The sequence below is a fragment of the Bombina bombina genome, chromosome 8, assembly GCF_027579735.1.
Source record: "Bombina bombina isolate aBomBom1 chromosome 8, aBomBom1.pri, whole genome shotgun sequence".
In the NCBI taxonomy this organism is placed as follows: domain Eukaryota; kingdom Metazoa; phylum Chordata; class Amphibia; order Anura; family Bombinatoridae; genus Bombina; species Bombina bombina.
Window position 1 is genome coordinate 313,696,489 of NC_069506.1, and position 19,331 is coordinate 313,715,819.

At 42.9% G+C, this 19,331-nt stretch overlaps 1 protein-coding gene across 1 annotated transcript in view; it reads left to right on the forward strand.

The window, feature by feature from the left end:
* The window catches only part of GLB1L2 (galactosidase beta 1 like 2), a 272,576-nt gene that overhangs the window by 175,720 nt on the left and 77,525 nt on the right, over positions 1-19,331 (forward strand). The window contains exons 5-7 of the mRNA XM_053691520.1: positions 5,897-6,005; positions 14,256-14,348; positions 15,682-15,763. Of these exons, the coding sequence (XP_053547495.1) occupies positions 5,897-6,005; positions 14,256-14,348; positions 15,682-15,763 (284 nt within the window). The remainder of the gene's footprint in view (positions 1-5,896; positions 6,006-14,255; positions 14,349-15,681; positions 15,764-19,331) is intronic.

Here is a 19,331-nt window from a genome sequence, read left to right on the forward strand (position 1 = left end):
TTGGCTTGGAACAAACAGGTTTCACTTAGTTTTTGAGTGTCGCGCAGTTCATAATAGCTTAGCGCCTTTTTCTTAGCAATGGAAGTCCTGTCCTACGCACCACGTGACCGGTGCATTCTTTTCATTTTCCTACGATCCTGCTGCGGACATCACTCCTAAGGAGAGCGTTTTCACTGTTAGCTGTCTGGGTCTAGGAGGTGGTGAGTGCACCAGCCATTGGGATTATAAAGGTGCCGTTTTTTGAATAAAAGCGTTTTTTTCCGCTCCTTCTGTACTGATGAATAATTCCTGTTTATATTGTGAGGAGGCCGTGGTTTGCCCGCCTTTCAATTTTGTTCCATTTGCCTAAGCACTGTTCTAAAGTATAAGAAGGGAGACAGGCCTGCTAATGCTCATAGCGCTATTAACCCCTCTAAGCCGTCTACCTCTCAGGAATCTGTGTCCCGAGAGATTGCTACCCTTTCTACACTACCCGCTCCACATGCAGTTCCCTGCGGCTCAACTAATCCTCCATCCGGAGGGGGCTTTTTTCCTGCGGACTTTACCGCACAGTTACACTCAGCGGTGTCTGCAGCCCTGAGGGCCTTACCTCCCTCTAGCAAACATAAGAGAAAGGTTAAACATAGTTCTCCTGACCTAGAGTCATCTAAATATTTGCTGGAACTAGCTACTATGTCCCAGCTATCCGAGGATAAGTTAACCTCTGTAGCTTCAGAGGGTGAACTTTCTGAGTCAGAGACTTCAATTTCTAAACCTCCTTCAGTGGAGGAACCCTCCTTTAGCTTTAAAATTGAGCATCTGCATTTTTTATTAAAGGAGGTTCTGTCTACCTCTGTAGCTTCAGAGGGTGAACTTTCTGAGTCAGAAACTTCAGTTTCTAAACCTCCTTCAGTGGAGGAACCCTCCTTTAGCTTTAAAATTGAGCATCTGCATTTTTTATTAAAGGAGGTTCTGTCTACGCAAGAGGTTCCAGAAGCTACACTCTCTGAGGAACTTAGACAGGGTTTATGAAGACAGGAAGGTCCCTCTGACTTTTCCTGTGCCAGTTAAGATGGCGAACATTATTAGTAACGAATGGGAAAGAATAGGAACTTCTTTTTCCCCCTTGTCTACTTTTAAAAAATGATTCCCGGTCCCTGACTCTCAATTTGATTTGTGCGGCTCCATCCCTAAGGTGGATGGCGCTATTTCTATGCTGGCTAAGCGTACTCCTATACCCCTGAGCCCGCCGGGCTCTCTGGTTGAAGTCTTGGTCTGCGGATATGACTTCTAAATCCAGACTCCTTTCTCTTCCTTTCAAGGGGAAGATTTTATTCGGTCCAGGACTGGACTCCATTATTTCTACTGTTACCAGAGGGAAGGGTGCCTTCCTACTGCAGGATAAGAAGAATAGGCCTAAGGGACGGCAATTGTCTTATTTTCGTTCCTTTCGTTCTGACAAATCACAACGACAGCAATCCTCCTCCAAGTCCGAGCAGCCCAAGAGTACTTGGAAGCTGGCTCAGTCCTGGAATAAGTCCAAGCAGACTAAGAAGTCGGCTGAGAACAAATCAGCATGAAGGGATGGGCCCTAATCCAGGATCGGATCAAGTTGGGGGCAGACTGTCTATTTTTTCAAACGCTTGATTCCAGGATGTACAGGATCCTTGGGTCATAGAGGTTGTATCTCAGGGATACCGGATAGGATTCAAATCTCATCCGCCCAGGGGCAGATTCCTGCTCTCCAGACTGTCAAGAAGACCAGAGAAGAGGACTGCCTTTTTAGGTTGCGTACGGGATCACTGCCTTCTAGGAGAAATTGTCCCAGTACCTACAGCAGAAAGAGGTTTGCGGTTTTATTCAAACCTTTTCGTGGTTCCAAAAAAGGAGGAAACTTTTCATCCAATTCTGGACTTAAAATGCCTAAACAAGTTTCTGAGTGTTCCCTCTTTCAAGATGGAGACAATACGGTCAATCCTTCCTCTGGTTCAGAAAGGACAGTTTATGGCCACCATAGACTTGAAGGATGCATACCTTCACGTTCCGATACACAGGGAGCATTTTCAGTTCATGAGGTTTGCCTTTCTGGACCAGCACTTCCAGTTCATAGCTCTTCTGTTTGGCCTAGCTACTGCTCCAAGGATATTTACAAAGCTTCTGGGGGCTCTTCTAGCCATTGCTTGACACAAAGTATTGCAGTAGCGCCTTACCTGGATGATATCTTTGTACAGGCACCATCTTTTCGTCTAGAGGTAGAACGCTCAGAGTCCCTTCTTAGTCTTCATCGATCACATGGATGGAAGATAAACTTGGAAAAAAGTACTTACTCCAAGTACCAGGGTGAATTTTCTGGGGACTATAATAGACACCATATCCATGAGAATATTTCTCACAGATCAGAGATGTTGCAAGCTAACTACTGCATGTCTTACCCTCCAGGCCTCCTTGAGACCCTCAGTGGCCCAGTGTATGGAGGTGATTGGACTCATGGAATCCTGTATGGACATCATTCCCTTTGCCAGATTCCATCTCAGACCCTTACAACTATGCATGCTAAGACAATGGAAAGGCAGCCATTCAGATCTGTCTCAACAGATTGTGCTGGACAACCTGTCGAGAGACTCACTCTCTTAGAGGCTCTGTCCAGATCATCTGTCCCAAGGCACGTGCTTCTTGAGATGATCCTGTGAGATTGTGACTACGGACGCAAGCCTTTCCGGCTGGGGAGCTGTTTGGGGTACAAAGAAGGCACAAGGGCTGTGGACTCAGGAGGAGTCCTCCCTTCCAATCAATATATTGGAACTCCGGGCAATCTTCAATGCCTTGAAGCCCTTTCTGGGTTCATCCCAGTTTATCAGATTCCAATCAGACAATATAACCTTGGTTGCCTACATCAACCATCAGGGGGGAACGAGAAGTCCCTTGTCGATGAGAGAAGTATCTCAGATACTAGAGTGGGCGGAGACTCACAGATGTACGCTGTCAGCGATCAACATTCCGGATGTGGACAACTGGGAAGCGGACGTCCTCAGCAGGCAATCCTTTTACCCAGGGGAATGTTCTCTCCACCCGAGGTGTTTGCAGAGATATGCAGTGAGTGGGGGACACCGGAGATAGATCTCATGGCATCCTGCCTCAATACTAAGCTACTAAGGTACGGGTCGAGGTCGAGGGATCCTCAGGCAGAACTGATAGATGCCCTATCAGTACCATGGAGGTTCAGACTCATATATCTTTTTCCTCCATTAACGCTTCTCCCTCTTGTGGTGGCTCACTTCAAGCAGGAGCGAGCATCAGTGATTCTGATTGCTCCATCATGGTTTGCTGATCTGGTGGGGATGTCCTCATCTCCTCAGTAGAGGTTACCTTGTTGCAGAGATCTGCTGATACAGGGTCCCTTCTTTCAACAAAATGTTGATTCTCAGAGGCTGACTGCATGGAGATTGAATGATGAGGGGCCTATTTATCAAATGTCTGGCGGACCTGATCCGACAGTGCGGATCAGGTCCGCAAGACATCGCTGAATGCGAAGAGCAATACGCTCTCTGTATTCAGCATTGCACCAGCAGCTCACAAGAGCTGCTGGTGCAACGCCTCCCCCTGCAGACTCGCGGCCAATGGGCCGCCAGCAGGGGGTGTCAAAGGTTGAATTTCGGCAATTCATGTCCGCCTGCTCAGAGCAGATCTTTAGAGAAACACGGGCCGTCAAGCTCCGTTCAGAGCTTGATAGATAGGCCCCTTAGTCTTAGCCAAGAGATGGTTCTCTGAGGTATTATTGACACTCTGGTTCAAGCTCGTAAGCCAGTTACTCATTGTATCTATCATAAAGTGTGGAGGACTTACTTGTACTAGTGTGAAGAGCGTGGCTTTTTGTGGCATAGGTTTAAGGTTGCCAGAGTTTTATTTTTCTCCAGGATGGACTGGAGAAGGATCTATCTGCTAATTCCCTGAAGGGACAGATATCGGCCCTGACGGTGTTACTGCACAAGAGATTGGCTGAGCTTCCGGATGTGCAGTGCTTTGTTAAGGCTCTCACTAGGATCAGACCTGTGTTTAGATTTGGAGCTCCGCCTTGGAGCATAAATCTTGTTCTTAGTGTTCGGCAGCAGGCTCCGTTTGAGCCTATGCATATTGTTGACATTAAATTATTATCTTGGAAGGTTCTTTTTTTGCTGGCTATTGCCAGAGTCTGCGTGCAGAGTTTCTGAGATTTCTGCTTTGCAATGTGACCCCCTTATCTTGTTTTCCATGATGATAAGGCAGTTTTACGTACTAAATTAGGGTTCCTCCCTAAGGTGGTGTTGGATCGTAACATTAATCAATACATTTTTGTTCCTTCCTTGTGTCCTAATCCTTATTCAGCCAAAGAACACTTTGCAATCTAGATGTGGTTCGTGCCTTGAAGTTCTATCTTCAGGCTACTAAGGAGTTCAGACAATCTTCCTCTTTATTTGTCATCTATACAGGAAAGCGTAAGGGGCAGATGGTTGCTATGACTTCCCTATCTTTCTGGTTAAGGAGTGTCATCCGCTTAGCTTATGAGACAGCGGGGTAACAGCCTCCTGAGAGGATAACGGCTCATTCCACTAGAGCAGTGGCTTCCTCTTGGGCTTTTAAGAACAAAGCCTCTATGGATCAGATTTGTAAGGCGGCTACCTGGTCCTCCTTACACACTTTTTCTAAATCTTACAAGTTTGATGTGTTTGCTTTGACTAAAGCAGCTTTCAGGGGAAACGTTTTGCAGGCTGTGGTGCCCTCAGAATAAGGTCCACCTCTTTTTTTGTTCTCTCTCGTTATTCATTCAGTTTCCTTTGGAGCTTGGTTATAGTTTTCCCAACAGTAAGGAATGAAGTCATGAACTCTCCCTGCCTTATTGAAGGAAAACATAATTTATGCTTACCAGATAAATTCTCTTCCTTCCTGGCAGGGAGAGTCCACGACCCCGCCTGTAATTTATTTTTTGTATGGCTCCCTTTTTATATTATTTCTTCTGGCACCTTTATACCCTGATTTTTCTCCTACTTTTCCTTGTTCCCTGGGGGATAGGGGAAGTGGGAGGTATATTTAAGCCTTTGGCTGGGGTGTCTTTGCCTCCTCCTGGTGGCCAGGTGTTGTATTTCTCAACAGTAAGGAATGAAATTGTGGACTCTCGCTGCCAGGAAGGTAAGGAATTTATCTGGTAAGTTTTCACTGCTGGACCACTCACAAATCTGGTCATGAGGATATGGTAAGGTTCTTTAAAGGTCCATAATAGTGATAAATGTACATGCACAGTAGATCCTCCTGTGTGTTTAACCCCTGCAAATGAGTTAAACAAACAGTAGAAGTACTGCTTGTGACACACAGTGCACTTCTGGTCTCTAATGGAACCCACCGCTGATCCAATCAACAGCACTAGTTGCACATCTGAGTCGTGGGACTAGGACTGCTGATTGGATCTGCGCCAGGTTCTGCTCGGGACCAGCAGTGCACTTCTGTGTATTTAACACGTTTACGGGCTTAAACATATATTAGCAGAGGATCAATAGTTGTGAAATTACATGCACGGATTAGTCATTTTTTACTATTATTGCCTCTTAAAGTTTACATTATTTTAGAGCCAGTCTAGTACAGCCATCAAAAAAGATACATGCCCGAGTGTTAGAACTAATGTAGACCACGTTCCTCCATTCCAGGTGCATGAAACAAGATTACCTGACCCTTATTGCTTTTTATCTATTACTGTTGTCTGGAAACTACTGAGCTCTGGGTTATAAAGAACATCGTCACTAGTGCAGCTAGATAGGTTCTTGGCTTGAGTTTAAGTAGTTAGAAGTAGAAAATTGCTGCGCGTTACACATATTATACATAGACCACTACGCTTGCGAATACAGTATACGTATCTGCAAACTCAGATAACCTCTCATTTTTATCTTAGCTGGTTACTTCAAGACAAAAACATGGAGCTAAGAACAACTTATAAAGGCTTTTCCGAAGCAACAGAGGCCTATTTTAATGTACTGATTCCGAAGGTTTCCAGGTATCAGGTAATTTTTCTGGTAACCAAAAAAATGTGCTTTTGATAATTTACAATCCTATTAATATATATCTATATCCTATCTATCTATCTATCTATCTATCTAAATGCACATGACATTGTCTCTCTCACATAGTAACCCCTTGTGCCAATTGGATGTAGGTACTGTACTACATCACATAGTACTTTTCCCAGCGTACTATGTTGACAGTGGGGACCACAAACCAGGGGGGCAGAAGGTATCTGCCTTCATATCATAAGGGATTAGGGAGGTGGGAGGTTTATCCCTGAAGTGAAATAAATATTACCTGTAATTGCTAACTGATTAACCTCTTCACTGCTGGGAATTTTAGAAGTGTGGTGTGCAGCAATCTCTGCTATTACTGAACAAAGGGGATCCCAGAGACGTTTTTACAAACATTTATGACATTTATGAGAAACCCCAATGTTTGTGATTTTTTTTTTTAATATGATGTTTATTTGGCAACAAAATAGGCCTAAATCAATACCTTGGATTCTTTTACTAAAAAAAAATATAAAAAAAAATAAAAACTATATTGGGTTTGGGTTTGGATACCATGAAAGAACTTCTAGTGGCCTTGGATAAGTATGTCGGTCCACCAATTAAATTTCTTGTACAGTTGGCCGAGTTCTGTTTGATCAAAAATTATTTTAAGTTCGAGAAGTCTCTTTTTGTTCTCCAGGTGGCAGGCACGGCGATGGGGTTGAATATGGCCCCATCGTATGCCAATTTGTTCATGGCGGGTTTTGAAAACCGCCACTTATGGTGTCACGATGTACCTCAAGTAATTTTTTACAAGAGGTACATCGATGACATCTTATTGATCTGGAGAGGGAGCCCTCAAAGTCTGCAGGGGTGGTTCCAAGAATTCAACAATACTGACACTACTGTCAGGTTTAAGATGTCATTCAGTGACCATCATATTGAATTCTTTGATTTAATGATCACTAAAGAACAGACAGGGTTAGAGACCACTTTGTACACTTTGTACAATTCTAGCAGAGAGAAGGGGGAGTCACAAGTATGAGAGATGCAGGATAGATTTGCTAAAGAGGCTATCCTTCCACCATCCTGAAAGTCGTTAAAAAACAGATCAAAGATATCACTCAAAAGACACTTCTACGGAAGAAGGATCAGCAACAGGACCCTGACCGAAATGTCATCTTTACAACAACCTTTGCACCCAATACATTTAAGGTTGGACAGACCATAAGAGAACATTGGCATATTTTACTTTCCGATCCTAAATTGAAATTTATGCAAAACACTCGTCCTTTAGTCGGATATAGACGCAGTACTAATCTTAAGGACCTTTTGGTTATCTCAGATCCAGTTAAGTGTTATACTAATGAAGAACGTAAGAACACACGGAAGGGATGCTTTCGGTGCCCTAATTGCACAACATGTAAGGCTATGATAGCCACCAAAAAGTTTAATCACCCGCATGGAAATCAAGTATATACCATCAATCATCCAGTTACTTGTACTACGACATTTGTAGTTTACTTGATTATTTGTTTATGTGGTCTACACTACATAGGAAAGACTCAAGGAACCATACGTGAAAGAATGGCCAACCATCGAGCTGCGATTAGATCAGCCCTCAAGAAAGGGGAATCCGATCAACCAGTGGCACGCCACTGGTTGACAGCGAAGCATTCCGTATCTGCAATCAAGTTTATTCTCATTTATTATATTCCAAGGTTGACCCGAGGAGGGGATAAGAAGAAACTGCTGTTAAGAAGAGAGGCAGAATGGATGTTCCAATTAGGAACTATATACCCTAAGGGACTCAACTCTCTACCGGACTTTGGTGCTTTGACTTAATGTGTATTGAAGCTCTGTAGCATACAGTGAATGTATGTGTCGGGTAGGACCTTAACACTTGCAGGTTGTGGATGGGGACTGGGGGGGTTGCCTTCCGCCTTTAGGCGGGATACCTACCCCTTACTACAGTCATGTGTGTTGCGGTGGAGGGCATGGATCACTATGGTTCACGTTGTCACCTGCTTTACCCCCTAGACCTTGGTGGTGGTGTTGTCGTTCCGTATTTGACTCATGCACATTCTGACTAAACTGTTCACACTAGTCAGCACTTTATTTTCCATGATGACTATGTTCCGATTTAAATATAAACAATATATTCCTATATTGTAGTATAACATTTAAAGGATCCTGATCTCACGTTGTATTGCTTAAATCCAATTGGTACGAGGGGTAAGTCCCCTAGAAGCACTTAACCAGTGGCAGTGGTTTTTGTGCATGTGTCCATCGGTAGACTCGTACTTTATATGCTGGTATCCATCCTCCAAGTTTTTTATTGTATGATATTGCCATTGCACTGTTTTGCCATGTGTGACCTTTACTTATCACCCCAGTTATTCAAAAGTTCATTGCTAACACAATATTACCTGTTCTTCTAGGATATACATCTAATTTGTGGTGACACATTATTAATGATTGCTATTTGGAGCCGACAAGGCAGATTTGTGTTTGTAAATAATAAGACGGAATGACGTCAGAAATGACGCCCATCTGGGTAAACCGGAAGCAATGTCACTTCCGGTTACCGGATATGAGGTAGTAGCGGTTAGATACCACGGAGGTGGCGGAAGGAACATAAGATGTTTGCATTAAGTTTATGGTATACACACAACGATGTATGTTTATTCAATGCACAAGAATCATATGATTAAGTTTGTTTTGTGTTAAGTAATAATGTTGATTTGGTACAAGAATGGTGTTTAAACTTCCGGGTTCACTTAGAGATACACAGGATATGATGTACTTTTGGTGCCTTTTGTGAACAGGAAGTAGGACTGTGTGTTTGTACACTTATTTAAACACGTGTGTTTGTATACACTTTATGTTCTGAGGAAGGGGAGGTTTACTCCCCAAAACGCACAGTGACGGTGGGCGGAAGTGAGCGTGGCAGGACATGAGCGGGGGTGTGACTGGGCGTGACGAGGCCAGGTGCAGTCGAGAGAGAGGAAGAATATAGAAAGAGAGGGGTAGAGAGCAAAAGAGATGGGAAAGAGCTAAAGAGAAGTTAGAGAGTGCAAAAGAGAGGGGGAGAAAGAGAGCGCAAAAGAGAGGGGGGAGAGAGAGCACAAAAGAGATCGGGGAGAGAGAGCGCAAAAGAGAGGGGGAGAGAGAGAGCGCAAAAGAGAGGTGGGAGAGAGAGCGGAAAAGAGAGGGGGAGAGAGCACAAAAGAGAGGGGGAGAGAGAGAGCGCAGAAGATGGGGAGAGAGCACCAAAGAGTGGGGGGGGGGGAAGCGCAAAAGAGAGAGGGGAGAGAGAGAGCTCAAAAGTGAGGGGAAGAGAGAGAGAGCAAAAGAGAGGGGGGAGAGAGAGCGCAAAAGAGAGGGGGAGATAGCGCAAAAGAAAGGGGGGAGAGAGAGCACAAAAGAGAGGGGGGAGAGAGCACAAAAGAGATGGGGAGAGAGAGAGCGCAGAAGACGGGGAGAGAGAGCACCAAAGAGTGGGGGGGGGGGAGCGCAAAAGAGAGAGGGGAGAGAGAGCTCAAAAGTGAGGGGAAGAGAGAGAGCTCAAAAGTGAGAGGAAGAGAGAGAGCGCAAAATAGAAGGGGGGAGAGAGAGCAAAAGAGAGGGGGGAGAGAGAGAGCAAAAGAGAGGGGGAGAGAGAGAGCGCAAAAGAGAGGGGGAGAGAGAGAGAGCTCAGAAGACAGGGGAGAGAGAGAGTGCAAAAGAGAGGGGGGGAGAGAGAGTGCAAAAGATAGGGGAGAGAGAGTTCAAAAGAGATAGGGAGAGAGAGAGTGCAAAAGAGAGGGAGAGAGAGAGAGTGCAAAAGAGATGGGGAGAGAGTGCAAAAGAGAGGGGGAGAAAGAGAGCGCAAAAGAGAGGGGGGAGAGAGAGCGCAAAAGAGAGGGGGAGAGAGAGAGAGCACAAAAGAGAGGGGGAGAGAGAGAGCGCAAAAGAGAGGGGGGAGAGAGAGCACAAAAGAGAGGGGAAGAGAGCACAAAAGAGAGGGGGAGAGAGAGAGCACCAAAGAGTTGGGGGGGAAAGCGCAAAAGAGAGAGGGGAAGAGAGAAAGCACAAAATAGAAGGGGGGAGAGAGAGCAAAAGAGAGGGGGGAGAGAGAGCAAAAGAGAGGGGGAGAGAGCGCAAAAGAGAGGGGGAGAGAGAGCGCAGAAGACAGGGGAGAGAGCGAAAAAGAGAGGGGAAAGAGAGAGAGTGCAAAAGATAGGGGAGAGAGAGCGCAAAAGAGAGGGGGAGAGAGAGAGCGCAAAAGAGAGGGGGAGAGAGAGCACAAAAGAGAGGGGGAGAGCGCGCAAAATAGAGGGGGAGAGAACGCAAAAGAGAGGAGGGAGAGAGAGCAAAAGAGAGGGAGAGAGAGAGCGCAAAAGAGGGGGGAGAGATAGAGTGCAAAAGATAGGGGTAGAGAAAGTGCAAAAGAGAGGGGGAGAGAGAGCAAAAGAGGGGGGGGAGAGAGAGAGCGCAGAAGACATGGGAGAGAGTGCAAAAGTGAGGGGGAGAAAGAGAGCGCAAAAGAGAGAGGGTTAGAGAGCGCAAAAGAGAGGGGGGAGAGAGAGCGCAAAAGAGAGGGGGGAGAGAGCAGAAGAGAGGGGGGGAGAGAGCAAAAGAGAGGTGGAGCGAGAGAGCACAAAAGAGAGGGTGAGAGAGCACAAGAGAGAGGGGGGAGAGAGAGAGGGCAAAAGAGAGGGGGCAAAGAGAGAGCAAAAGAGAGGGGGGGAGAGAGAGCAAAAGAGAGGGGAGAGAGCGCAAAAGAGAGGGGGAGAGAGAGCGCAGAAGACAGGGGAGAGAGCGCAAAAGAGAGGGGAAAGAGAGAGAGTGCAAAAGATAGGGGAGAGAGAGCGCAAAAGAGAGGGGGAGACAGAGTGCAAAAGAGAGGGGGAGAGAGAGAGCGCAAAAGAGAGGGGGAGAGAGAGCACAAAAGAGGAGGGGGAGAGAGCGCAAAGTAGAGGGGGAGAGAGCGCAAAAGAGAGGAGGGAGAGAGAGAGAGAGCGCAAAAGAGAGGGGAGAGAGAGAGTGCAGAAGAGAGGGGGGAGAGAGAGTGTAAAAGAGAGGGGGAGAGAGAGAGCATAAAAGAGAGGGGGAGAGAGCGCAAAAGAGAGGGGGAGAGAGAGAGCGCAAAAGAGGGGGGAGAGATAGAGTGCAAAAGATAGGGGCAGAGAAAGTGCAAAAGAGAGGGGGAGAGAGAGAGAGAGAGCAAAAGAGGGGGAGAGAGAGAGCGCAGAAGACAGGGGAGAGAGCGCAAAAGTGAGGGGGAGAGAGAGAGTGCAAAAGAGAGGGGGGAGAGAGAGCAAACGAGAGGGGGGAGAGAGAGCGCAAAAAGAGAGGGGGGAGAGAGCAAAAGAGAGGTGGAGCGAGAGAGCACAAAAGAGAGGGGGGGAGAGAGAGGGCAAATGAGAGGGGGCAGAGAGAGCGCAAAAGAAAGGGGGCAGAGAGAGCGCTAAAGAGAGGGGGAGAGAGAGAGCGCAAAAGAGAGGGGGAGAGAGCGCAAAAGAGAGGGGAGAGAGAGAGCGCAAAAGAGAGGGGGAGAGGGAGAGCGCAAAAGAGAGGGGGAGAGAGAGCAAAAGAGAGGGGGGGAGAGCACAAAAGAGAAGGGGAAGAGAGAGAGCAAAAGAGAGGTGGAGCGAGAGAGCACAAAAGAGAGGCGGAGAGAGAGCAAAAGAGAGAGGGAGAGAGCAAAAGAGAGGGGGAGGGAGAGAGAGCAAGGGGTGGGACCGATGTACTGCAAAAAATGGCCCGTGTGATCGGGCTTTAGGACTAGTATGTATATATATATTGGTAAATAAAAAAACAGACTCTATTTCTGTTTAAATTGAATTTTAGCAAAACTGCTCTTGTTTGATGTATATAACAAAAAAAAAAGACTTCTCTTTACCCCCAACATCATTTATACATTAAAAGGTTCAGTGTTAAGCATGTTACACTAAGGCCCTGATGAACAAAATGGGATCCCCTGTGAGAATGAGATTGTCTGTGAAATATATAAAAAACTGATTACACCAGTGCTTTAAGGCAATCTTGCCGATAGGCGTTTTACTTTACATCTCAGTGGGAGGCGATACTGGTGATATTTTCCAAGCAGGATCACTTTTACACATATAACAGATGCATATTGCCTATTTTGTGCAGTCTGTACACAACTAAATAAACGACAGCCGACAAGAATTAAAGCTTTTCATTAATATATAAATAGTTATATAGTTTCTTTATTCTTTTAATACATAAAAAAGACCAACTCAATAAAACCACTACATAATTTAACACTATTAACCCCTTAAGTGACAAAACTCCCTACGCAACCTAACCCCTCTACACTGTTAACCCCTTAAGTGACATAACCCTCACGTAACCTAACCTCTCTACACTATTAACCCTTTAAGCAACTTAACCCCCAACGCAAACTAACCCCTCTACACTATGAACCCCTTAAGCAACATATCCCCTCTACACTATTAAACCCATAAACAACATAACCCTGAACCCAAACTAACCTCTCTACACTATTAAACCCATAAACAACATAACCCTGAATGCTAACTTACCTCTCTACACTATTAACCCCTTAAGCGACATAACACCAACACAACCTAACCCCTCTACACTATTAACCCCTTAAGCGACATAACCCCTTTACACTATTAATTCCTTAAGCAACATAATACACCATTACAGAAAATAACCATTAAAATAAGCAACAACAACATAAACCCTTACGCAAAATAACACAACCATTAAAATACACAACAACCTACAAAAAAAAAGAAACCACACAAAAACAAACAAAGAAGAACAAAAATAAACAAGCATAATAAACAGCAGCAGAAATCAACAAATATTTTTTGCTCACCATATAAAGTCTTCATCAGAAGTAATTCACAACAATCCTGAAGTAAAAACCCAAAAAGAAAATTCCAGGGTAAAAAAATCCAGGAAGTAAAAACTCACAAAGGCTACTCCTTATTTTTTTCATCAGATGTAACCCAGGTGATGAAAAATAAAATAAAAAAAATCCATAACGAAAAAAAAATTCCACAAAGAAAAAAACAAACAAAAGGCTCCTCTTCTTGTCTTCATCAGATTTAATCCACAAGATCCTCGACAGCGGCTTCTCCATGGTGGTGGCTCTGGTGGTCTTCCAAAGTTTTAAAAAAAAAATCACCCAATAGAACTACCAGGACACCCATGTAAAAGGGGGAGTGTGCTGCTGGAGAGCATGAAGAGAGGATCCAAGAGCCTCAGAGCAGGAGCTATTGCCACTGCCATGGAGGACCACCAAAGCCGCCATCATGGAGGATCACCGGAGCCGCTGCAGAGGAGTTTATGGATTACATCTGAAGAAGAAAAAGAGGAGGAGCCTATGGATTTTTTTCTCTTTGTTGATATATTCCCCCCCCCCCCCATCGCCTGGTTCATTGTGGATTATATCTGATGAAGACTTCAGATAGTAAGTAAATAATATTTGTAGTTTTTGTTGTTGTTTATTTTAATGGTTATTTAGTTTAATGGTTTATGTTGTTTATTTTAATGGTTGTATTATTTTGTGAAAGGCTTTATGTTGCTTTGGGGGTTAATAGTGTAGAGGAGTTAGGTTGATTTGAGGGTTAATAGTGTAGTAGAGGGATAGGTTGTGTTTGGGGTTATGGTGCTTTCTATGTATATGCACAATGATTTATTTGTATTTATTGTATAATGCATAGGAGTAACATGTATTTTAATGGTGACACATTGTTGTGAGTGTGTAATATTTAAAGCACTGCCCCCTATGTTAGATGCAACTTTTCAACCATATTAGTCTCACCAGCTTTTCAGTGGCGAGAATTTCTGGAGTGTAAAATGTAGTTAATGTACAGTGACACTAAGGTTAGACAGGCATTATTTGACGTGCTCCTACACAGAAACCTGTTTTTGTATCAGCAAACACACAGTCTATGTTGTGTAAAAACACCTCAAATATAGCACCTTCCCCGGCCAAGATCGCAGATGAGTGGTGATGTTGGCAGATTTTTGCTGATGCTGCTATTTCCTATGGGAGACACATCGCCACTCATCACTGATGTGTGCAGATCCTGCTCCTGAGGAAAGATCTCAAACAATTGCAGTAGAGGAGTGGGACTGTAGTAAGAAATCTAATTATCAGGTAGCCAGTGTGCTATATACACCAGATTAACAGATTGTGCATTATACCACATTCCCCCAAGTTGTCTCATCCTATGTGAAAATGTATTCTTCTTTTTCCCCCATTAGTATTCAAAGGGTGGCCCAATCATAGCCGTGCAGGTGGAAAATGAATATGGTTCATATGCCAAGGACCCAAACTATATGGAATTTATAAAGACGGTAAGTTCTTCAGTTCGGATAAAAAGCCCAGTTCACGCATTTCTGGAACAAAATGCCTGTATGAGAATGAAGATCTGTTGATGATAGGTTCCTATTTGAATTAACAACTTTCTCATTTTCATTTTCCTTTACATTTGTCCTTGCTCTTTATGGTTCATATAATTTGAAATATATTTAAATTAAATATATTGGTTTTTATGTTTATTTTATCCTCTGAAAGTCTGGGACATTAAGGGTATGTCTATGAGAATAATATCATATCCAGTGAACATTATTTTTAAGGGGAGACAAATCCATTAATTGTCATCCTGTTGTGCATAAATGTTTATATAATTCAGTACTGAGAATTATGGGGTGTTTTTTTGTGAAAGCATCAGAATTTGTAAATTAAAGGGAAAAAATGTCAAAATTGAAACATGCATGCAAGCATTTCACTTTTAAATAGAAGAATTTATGCAATATACGTCTGTTAGCAAAAATGCTAGTAAAGGCTTTTATTGGTTTTGCACATGCACATACTGAATGCTGTCAGGGCTCTGCAAAATGATTCACACACCACCCCTTCAGCAGTGGCTTACATGATACAAAGTATTTACTGACACAGCACCACCAGTTCTCTGAGGCACTCGGCATATGTGCATATACCGCTGAAAAACAGTAATTACTTTTACTAGAAGCATTTTTACTAACGGAAGTGTATTACAAAAATGCTTCTATTTAAAACTGAAATGCTATCATGTATATTTCAATATTGACCTTTCTCTCGATTTAAGAGATCACAAACATAGGGGTCTATTTATCAAGCTCAGAACGGAGCTTGATGCCCTGTGTTTCTGGCGAGCCTTCAGGCTCGCCAGAAACACAAGTTATGAGGCAGAGGTCTAAAGGCCACTGCTCCATAACCTGTTCGTCTGCTCTGAGGCGGCGGACAGACATCGACGAAAATCAACCCGGTCAAATACGATTGGGTTGATTGACACCTCCTGCTAGCGGCTGATTGGCCACAAATCTGCAGGGGGCGTTATTGCACCAACAGTTCACAAGAACTGCTGGTGCAATGATAAATGTCAAGAGCGTATGCTGTGGCATTTATCAATGTGCGGCGGACATGGTTCGCTATAGCGAATCATTGCCATCCGCACAATGATAAATGGACCCCATAGTAAGTTTACTCAGTCGTTTCGCCGGGTTTCAGATTATTGCAAATTCTGCCTGAGATCCTGAGTCTAGTAAAATTCAGTATAACCTTTTTGCTTTTTTCATTTCTGCTTCATCACATAAAGGTCACAGGGACTCATGGTAATAATATTATTTCTCTATGAATTTCTATCAGGCTCTTGTTCATAGAGGGATTGTGGAACTGTTATTGACTTCAGACAACAAAGACGGAATCAGCTCTGGCAGTGTAGAAGGAGGTAAATTACATATAAACGCATTTCTTATTGTTCTTATATTTTATTAAATCCTCATATTCTGCTAAATATGGATTTTCTATATACATTGATGTAAAACAACTAGACAGCACCTCTATGTAAAAGTCACATCATTATTTCTTTATCTTCTGCTTAAAGGGACATGATACACAAAGGTTGAAGCACTTAAAAGTGATGCAGCATAGCTGTAAAAAAATATGTTATTTTCCAACTCAGTTTAAGGAAGTTTACTTAGACATCTCATGAGACTTCAGTGAAATCTCATGAGATTATAGAAAACCATAGCATGACCTCAGCACTGCTGATGCTGATTAGCTATTTTTTTTTCCAACTTGCAGCTGGACAGTAGCTTAAGTATAGTTGTTTACAGAGCACTTACTAAAATATCTTTCCTTTTTACATAGAGATGCTCAGGTGGTATTTTCATGTCGGCGTTTTTCAGTTATGCTGCATCACTTTCAAGTATTCAAGTATTATGTCCCTTTAAGAAAGAAAATCAACACCTTTGTAAAATCTAAGGCCTAGATTTAGAGTTTGGCGTTAGCCGTCAAAAGCAGCGTTAAGGGTCCTAACGCTGCTTTTTAACGCCCGCTGGTATTTAGAGTCAGCCAGGAAAGGGTCTACCGCTCACTTTCTTTCCGCGACTCGAGGCTACCGCAGATCCCCTTACGTCAATTGCGTATCCTATCTTTTCAATGGGATTTGCCTAACGCTGGTATTACGAGTCTTGGAAGAAGTGAGCGGTAGAGCCTCTACCGAAAAGACTCCTACCGTCAAAAAAAGTCAGTAGTTAAGAGTTTTATGGGCTAACGCGGGAACATAAAGCTTTTAACTACTGTGCTATAAAGTACACTAACACCCATAAACTACCTATGAACCCCTAAACCGAGGCCCCCTCACATCGCAAACCCTATAATAATTTTTTTTAACCCCTAATCTGCCGCTCCGGACACCGCCGCAACCTACATTATCGCTATGAGCCCCTAATCTGCTATCCCTAACATTGCCGACACCTACATTATATTTATTATTATTATTATTATTATCGGTTATTTGTAGAGCGCCAACAGATTACGCAGCGCTAATTATTACCCCCTAATCTGCCCCCCCCCAACGTCGCCGCCACCTACCTACACTTATTAACCCCTAATCTGCCGACCGGACCTCGCCGCCACTATAATAAATGTATTAACCCCTAAACCGCCGCACTCCCGCCTCGCAAACACTATAATAAATCGTATTAACCCATAATCTGCCCTCCCTAACATTGCCGCCACTTACCTACAATTATTAACCCCTAATCTCCCACCCCCAATGTCGCCGCTACTATAATAAAGTTATTAACCCCTAAACCTAAGTCTAACCCTAACACCCCCCTAAGTTAAATATCATTTAAATTAATCTAAATAAATGTACTATAATTAAATAAATTATTCCTATTTAAAACTAAATACCTATAAAATAAACCCTAATATAGCTACAATATAACTAATAGTTACATTGTAGCTATTTTAGTATTTATATTTATTTTACAGGCAACTTTGTATTTATTTTAACTAGATACAATAGCTATTAAATAGTTAATAACTATTTAATAGCTACCTAGTTAAAATAATTACAAAATTACCTGTAAAATAAATCCTAACCTAAGTTACAAATACACCTAACACTACACTATCAATAAATTAATTAAATAAATTACCTACAATTAGCTAAACTAAAAAACAATTAAATAAACTAATCTATAATACAAAAAAAACCCCACTAAATTACAGAAAATTTTTTTACAAGAAGTTTAAACTAATTACACCTAATCTAAGCCCCCTAATAAAATAAAAAAGCCCCCCAAAATAATAAAATGCCCTACCCTATTCTAAATTACAAAGTAATCCGCTCTTTTACCAGCCCTTAAAAGGGCTTTTTGCGGGGCATTGCCCCAAAGTAATCAGCTCTTTTACCTGTAAAAAAAATACAACCCCCCCAACATTACAACCCACCACCCACATACCCCTACTCTAACCCACCCAAACCCCCCTTAAATAAACCTAACACTAACTCCCTAAAGATCTCCCTACCTTGAGTCGTCTTCACTCAGCCCAGCCGAATTCTTCATCCAAGCGGAGCAAGAAGAGGTCCTCCATCCGGTAGAAGTCTTCATCCAAGCGGGGCAAGAAGAGGTCCTCCATCCGGTAGAAGTCTTCATCCAAGTGGGGCAGAAGAGGTCTTCCATCCGATTGAAGTCTTCATCCAAGCGGCGTCTTCTATCTTCATCCATCCGGAGCGGAGCCATCTTCCATCCAGCCGACGCGGAGCCATCCTCTTCAACCGATGGACTAACGACGAATGACGGTTCCTTTAAGGGACGTCATCCAAGATGGCGTCCCTCAAATTCCGATTGGCTGAAAGGATTCAGCCAATCGGAATTAAGGTAGGAAAATCTGATTGGCTGATTCAATCAGTCAATCAGATTGAAGTTCAATCCGATTGGCTGATCCAATCGGATTGACCTCACATTCTATTGGCTGATCGGAATCCGATTGGAACCATCATTCATCGTTAGTCCGTCGGTTGAAGAGGAAGGCTCCGCGTTGGCTGGATGGAAGATGGCTCCGCTCCGCTCAGGAGGGATGAAGATAGAAGATGCCGCTTGGATGAAGACTTCAATCAGATGGAAGACCTCTTCTGCCCCGCTTGGATGAAGACTTCTACCGGATGGAGGACCTCTTCTTGAACCGCTTGGATGAAGACTTCTACCGGATAGAGGACCTCTTCTTGCTCCGTTTGGATGAAGAATTTGGCTTGGCTGAGTGAAGACGACTCAAGGTAGGGAGATCCTCAGGGGGTTATTGTTAGGTTTATTTAAGGGGGTTTTGGGTGGGTTAGAGTAGGGGTATGTGGGTGGTGGGTTGTAATGCTGGGGGGGTTGTATTTTTTTTACAGGTAAAAGAGCTGATTACTTTGGGGCAATGCCCCGCAAAAAGCCCTTTTAAGGGCTGGTAAAAGAGCTGATTACTTTGTAATTTAGAATAGGGTAGGGCATTTTATTATTTTGGGGGGCTTTTTATTTTATTAGGGGGCTTAGGTTAGGTGTAATTAGTTTAAACTTCTTGTAATTTTTTTTTAATTTTCTGTAATTTAGTGGGGGGTTTTGTATTATAGATTAGTTTATTTAATTGTTTTTTAGTTTAGCTAATTGTAGGTAATTTATTTAATTAATTTATTGTTAGTGTAGTGTTAGGTGTATTTATAACTTAGGTTAGGATTTATTTTACAGGTAATTTTGTAATTATTTTAACTAGGTAGCTATTAAATAGTTATTAATAGTTATTATTTTGGGGGGGATTTTTTATTTTATTAGGGGGCTTAGATTAGGTGTAATTAGTTTAAACTGCTTGTAATTCTTTTTTATTTTTTGTAATTTAGTGTTTGTTTTTTGTATTATAGAATAGTTTATTTAATTGTATTTAATTGTAGGTAATTTATTTAATTAATTTAATGATAGTGTAGTGTTAGGTTTAATTGTAACTTAGGTTAGGATTTATTTTACAGG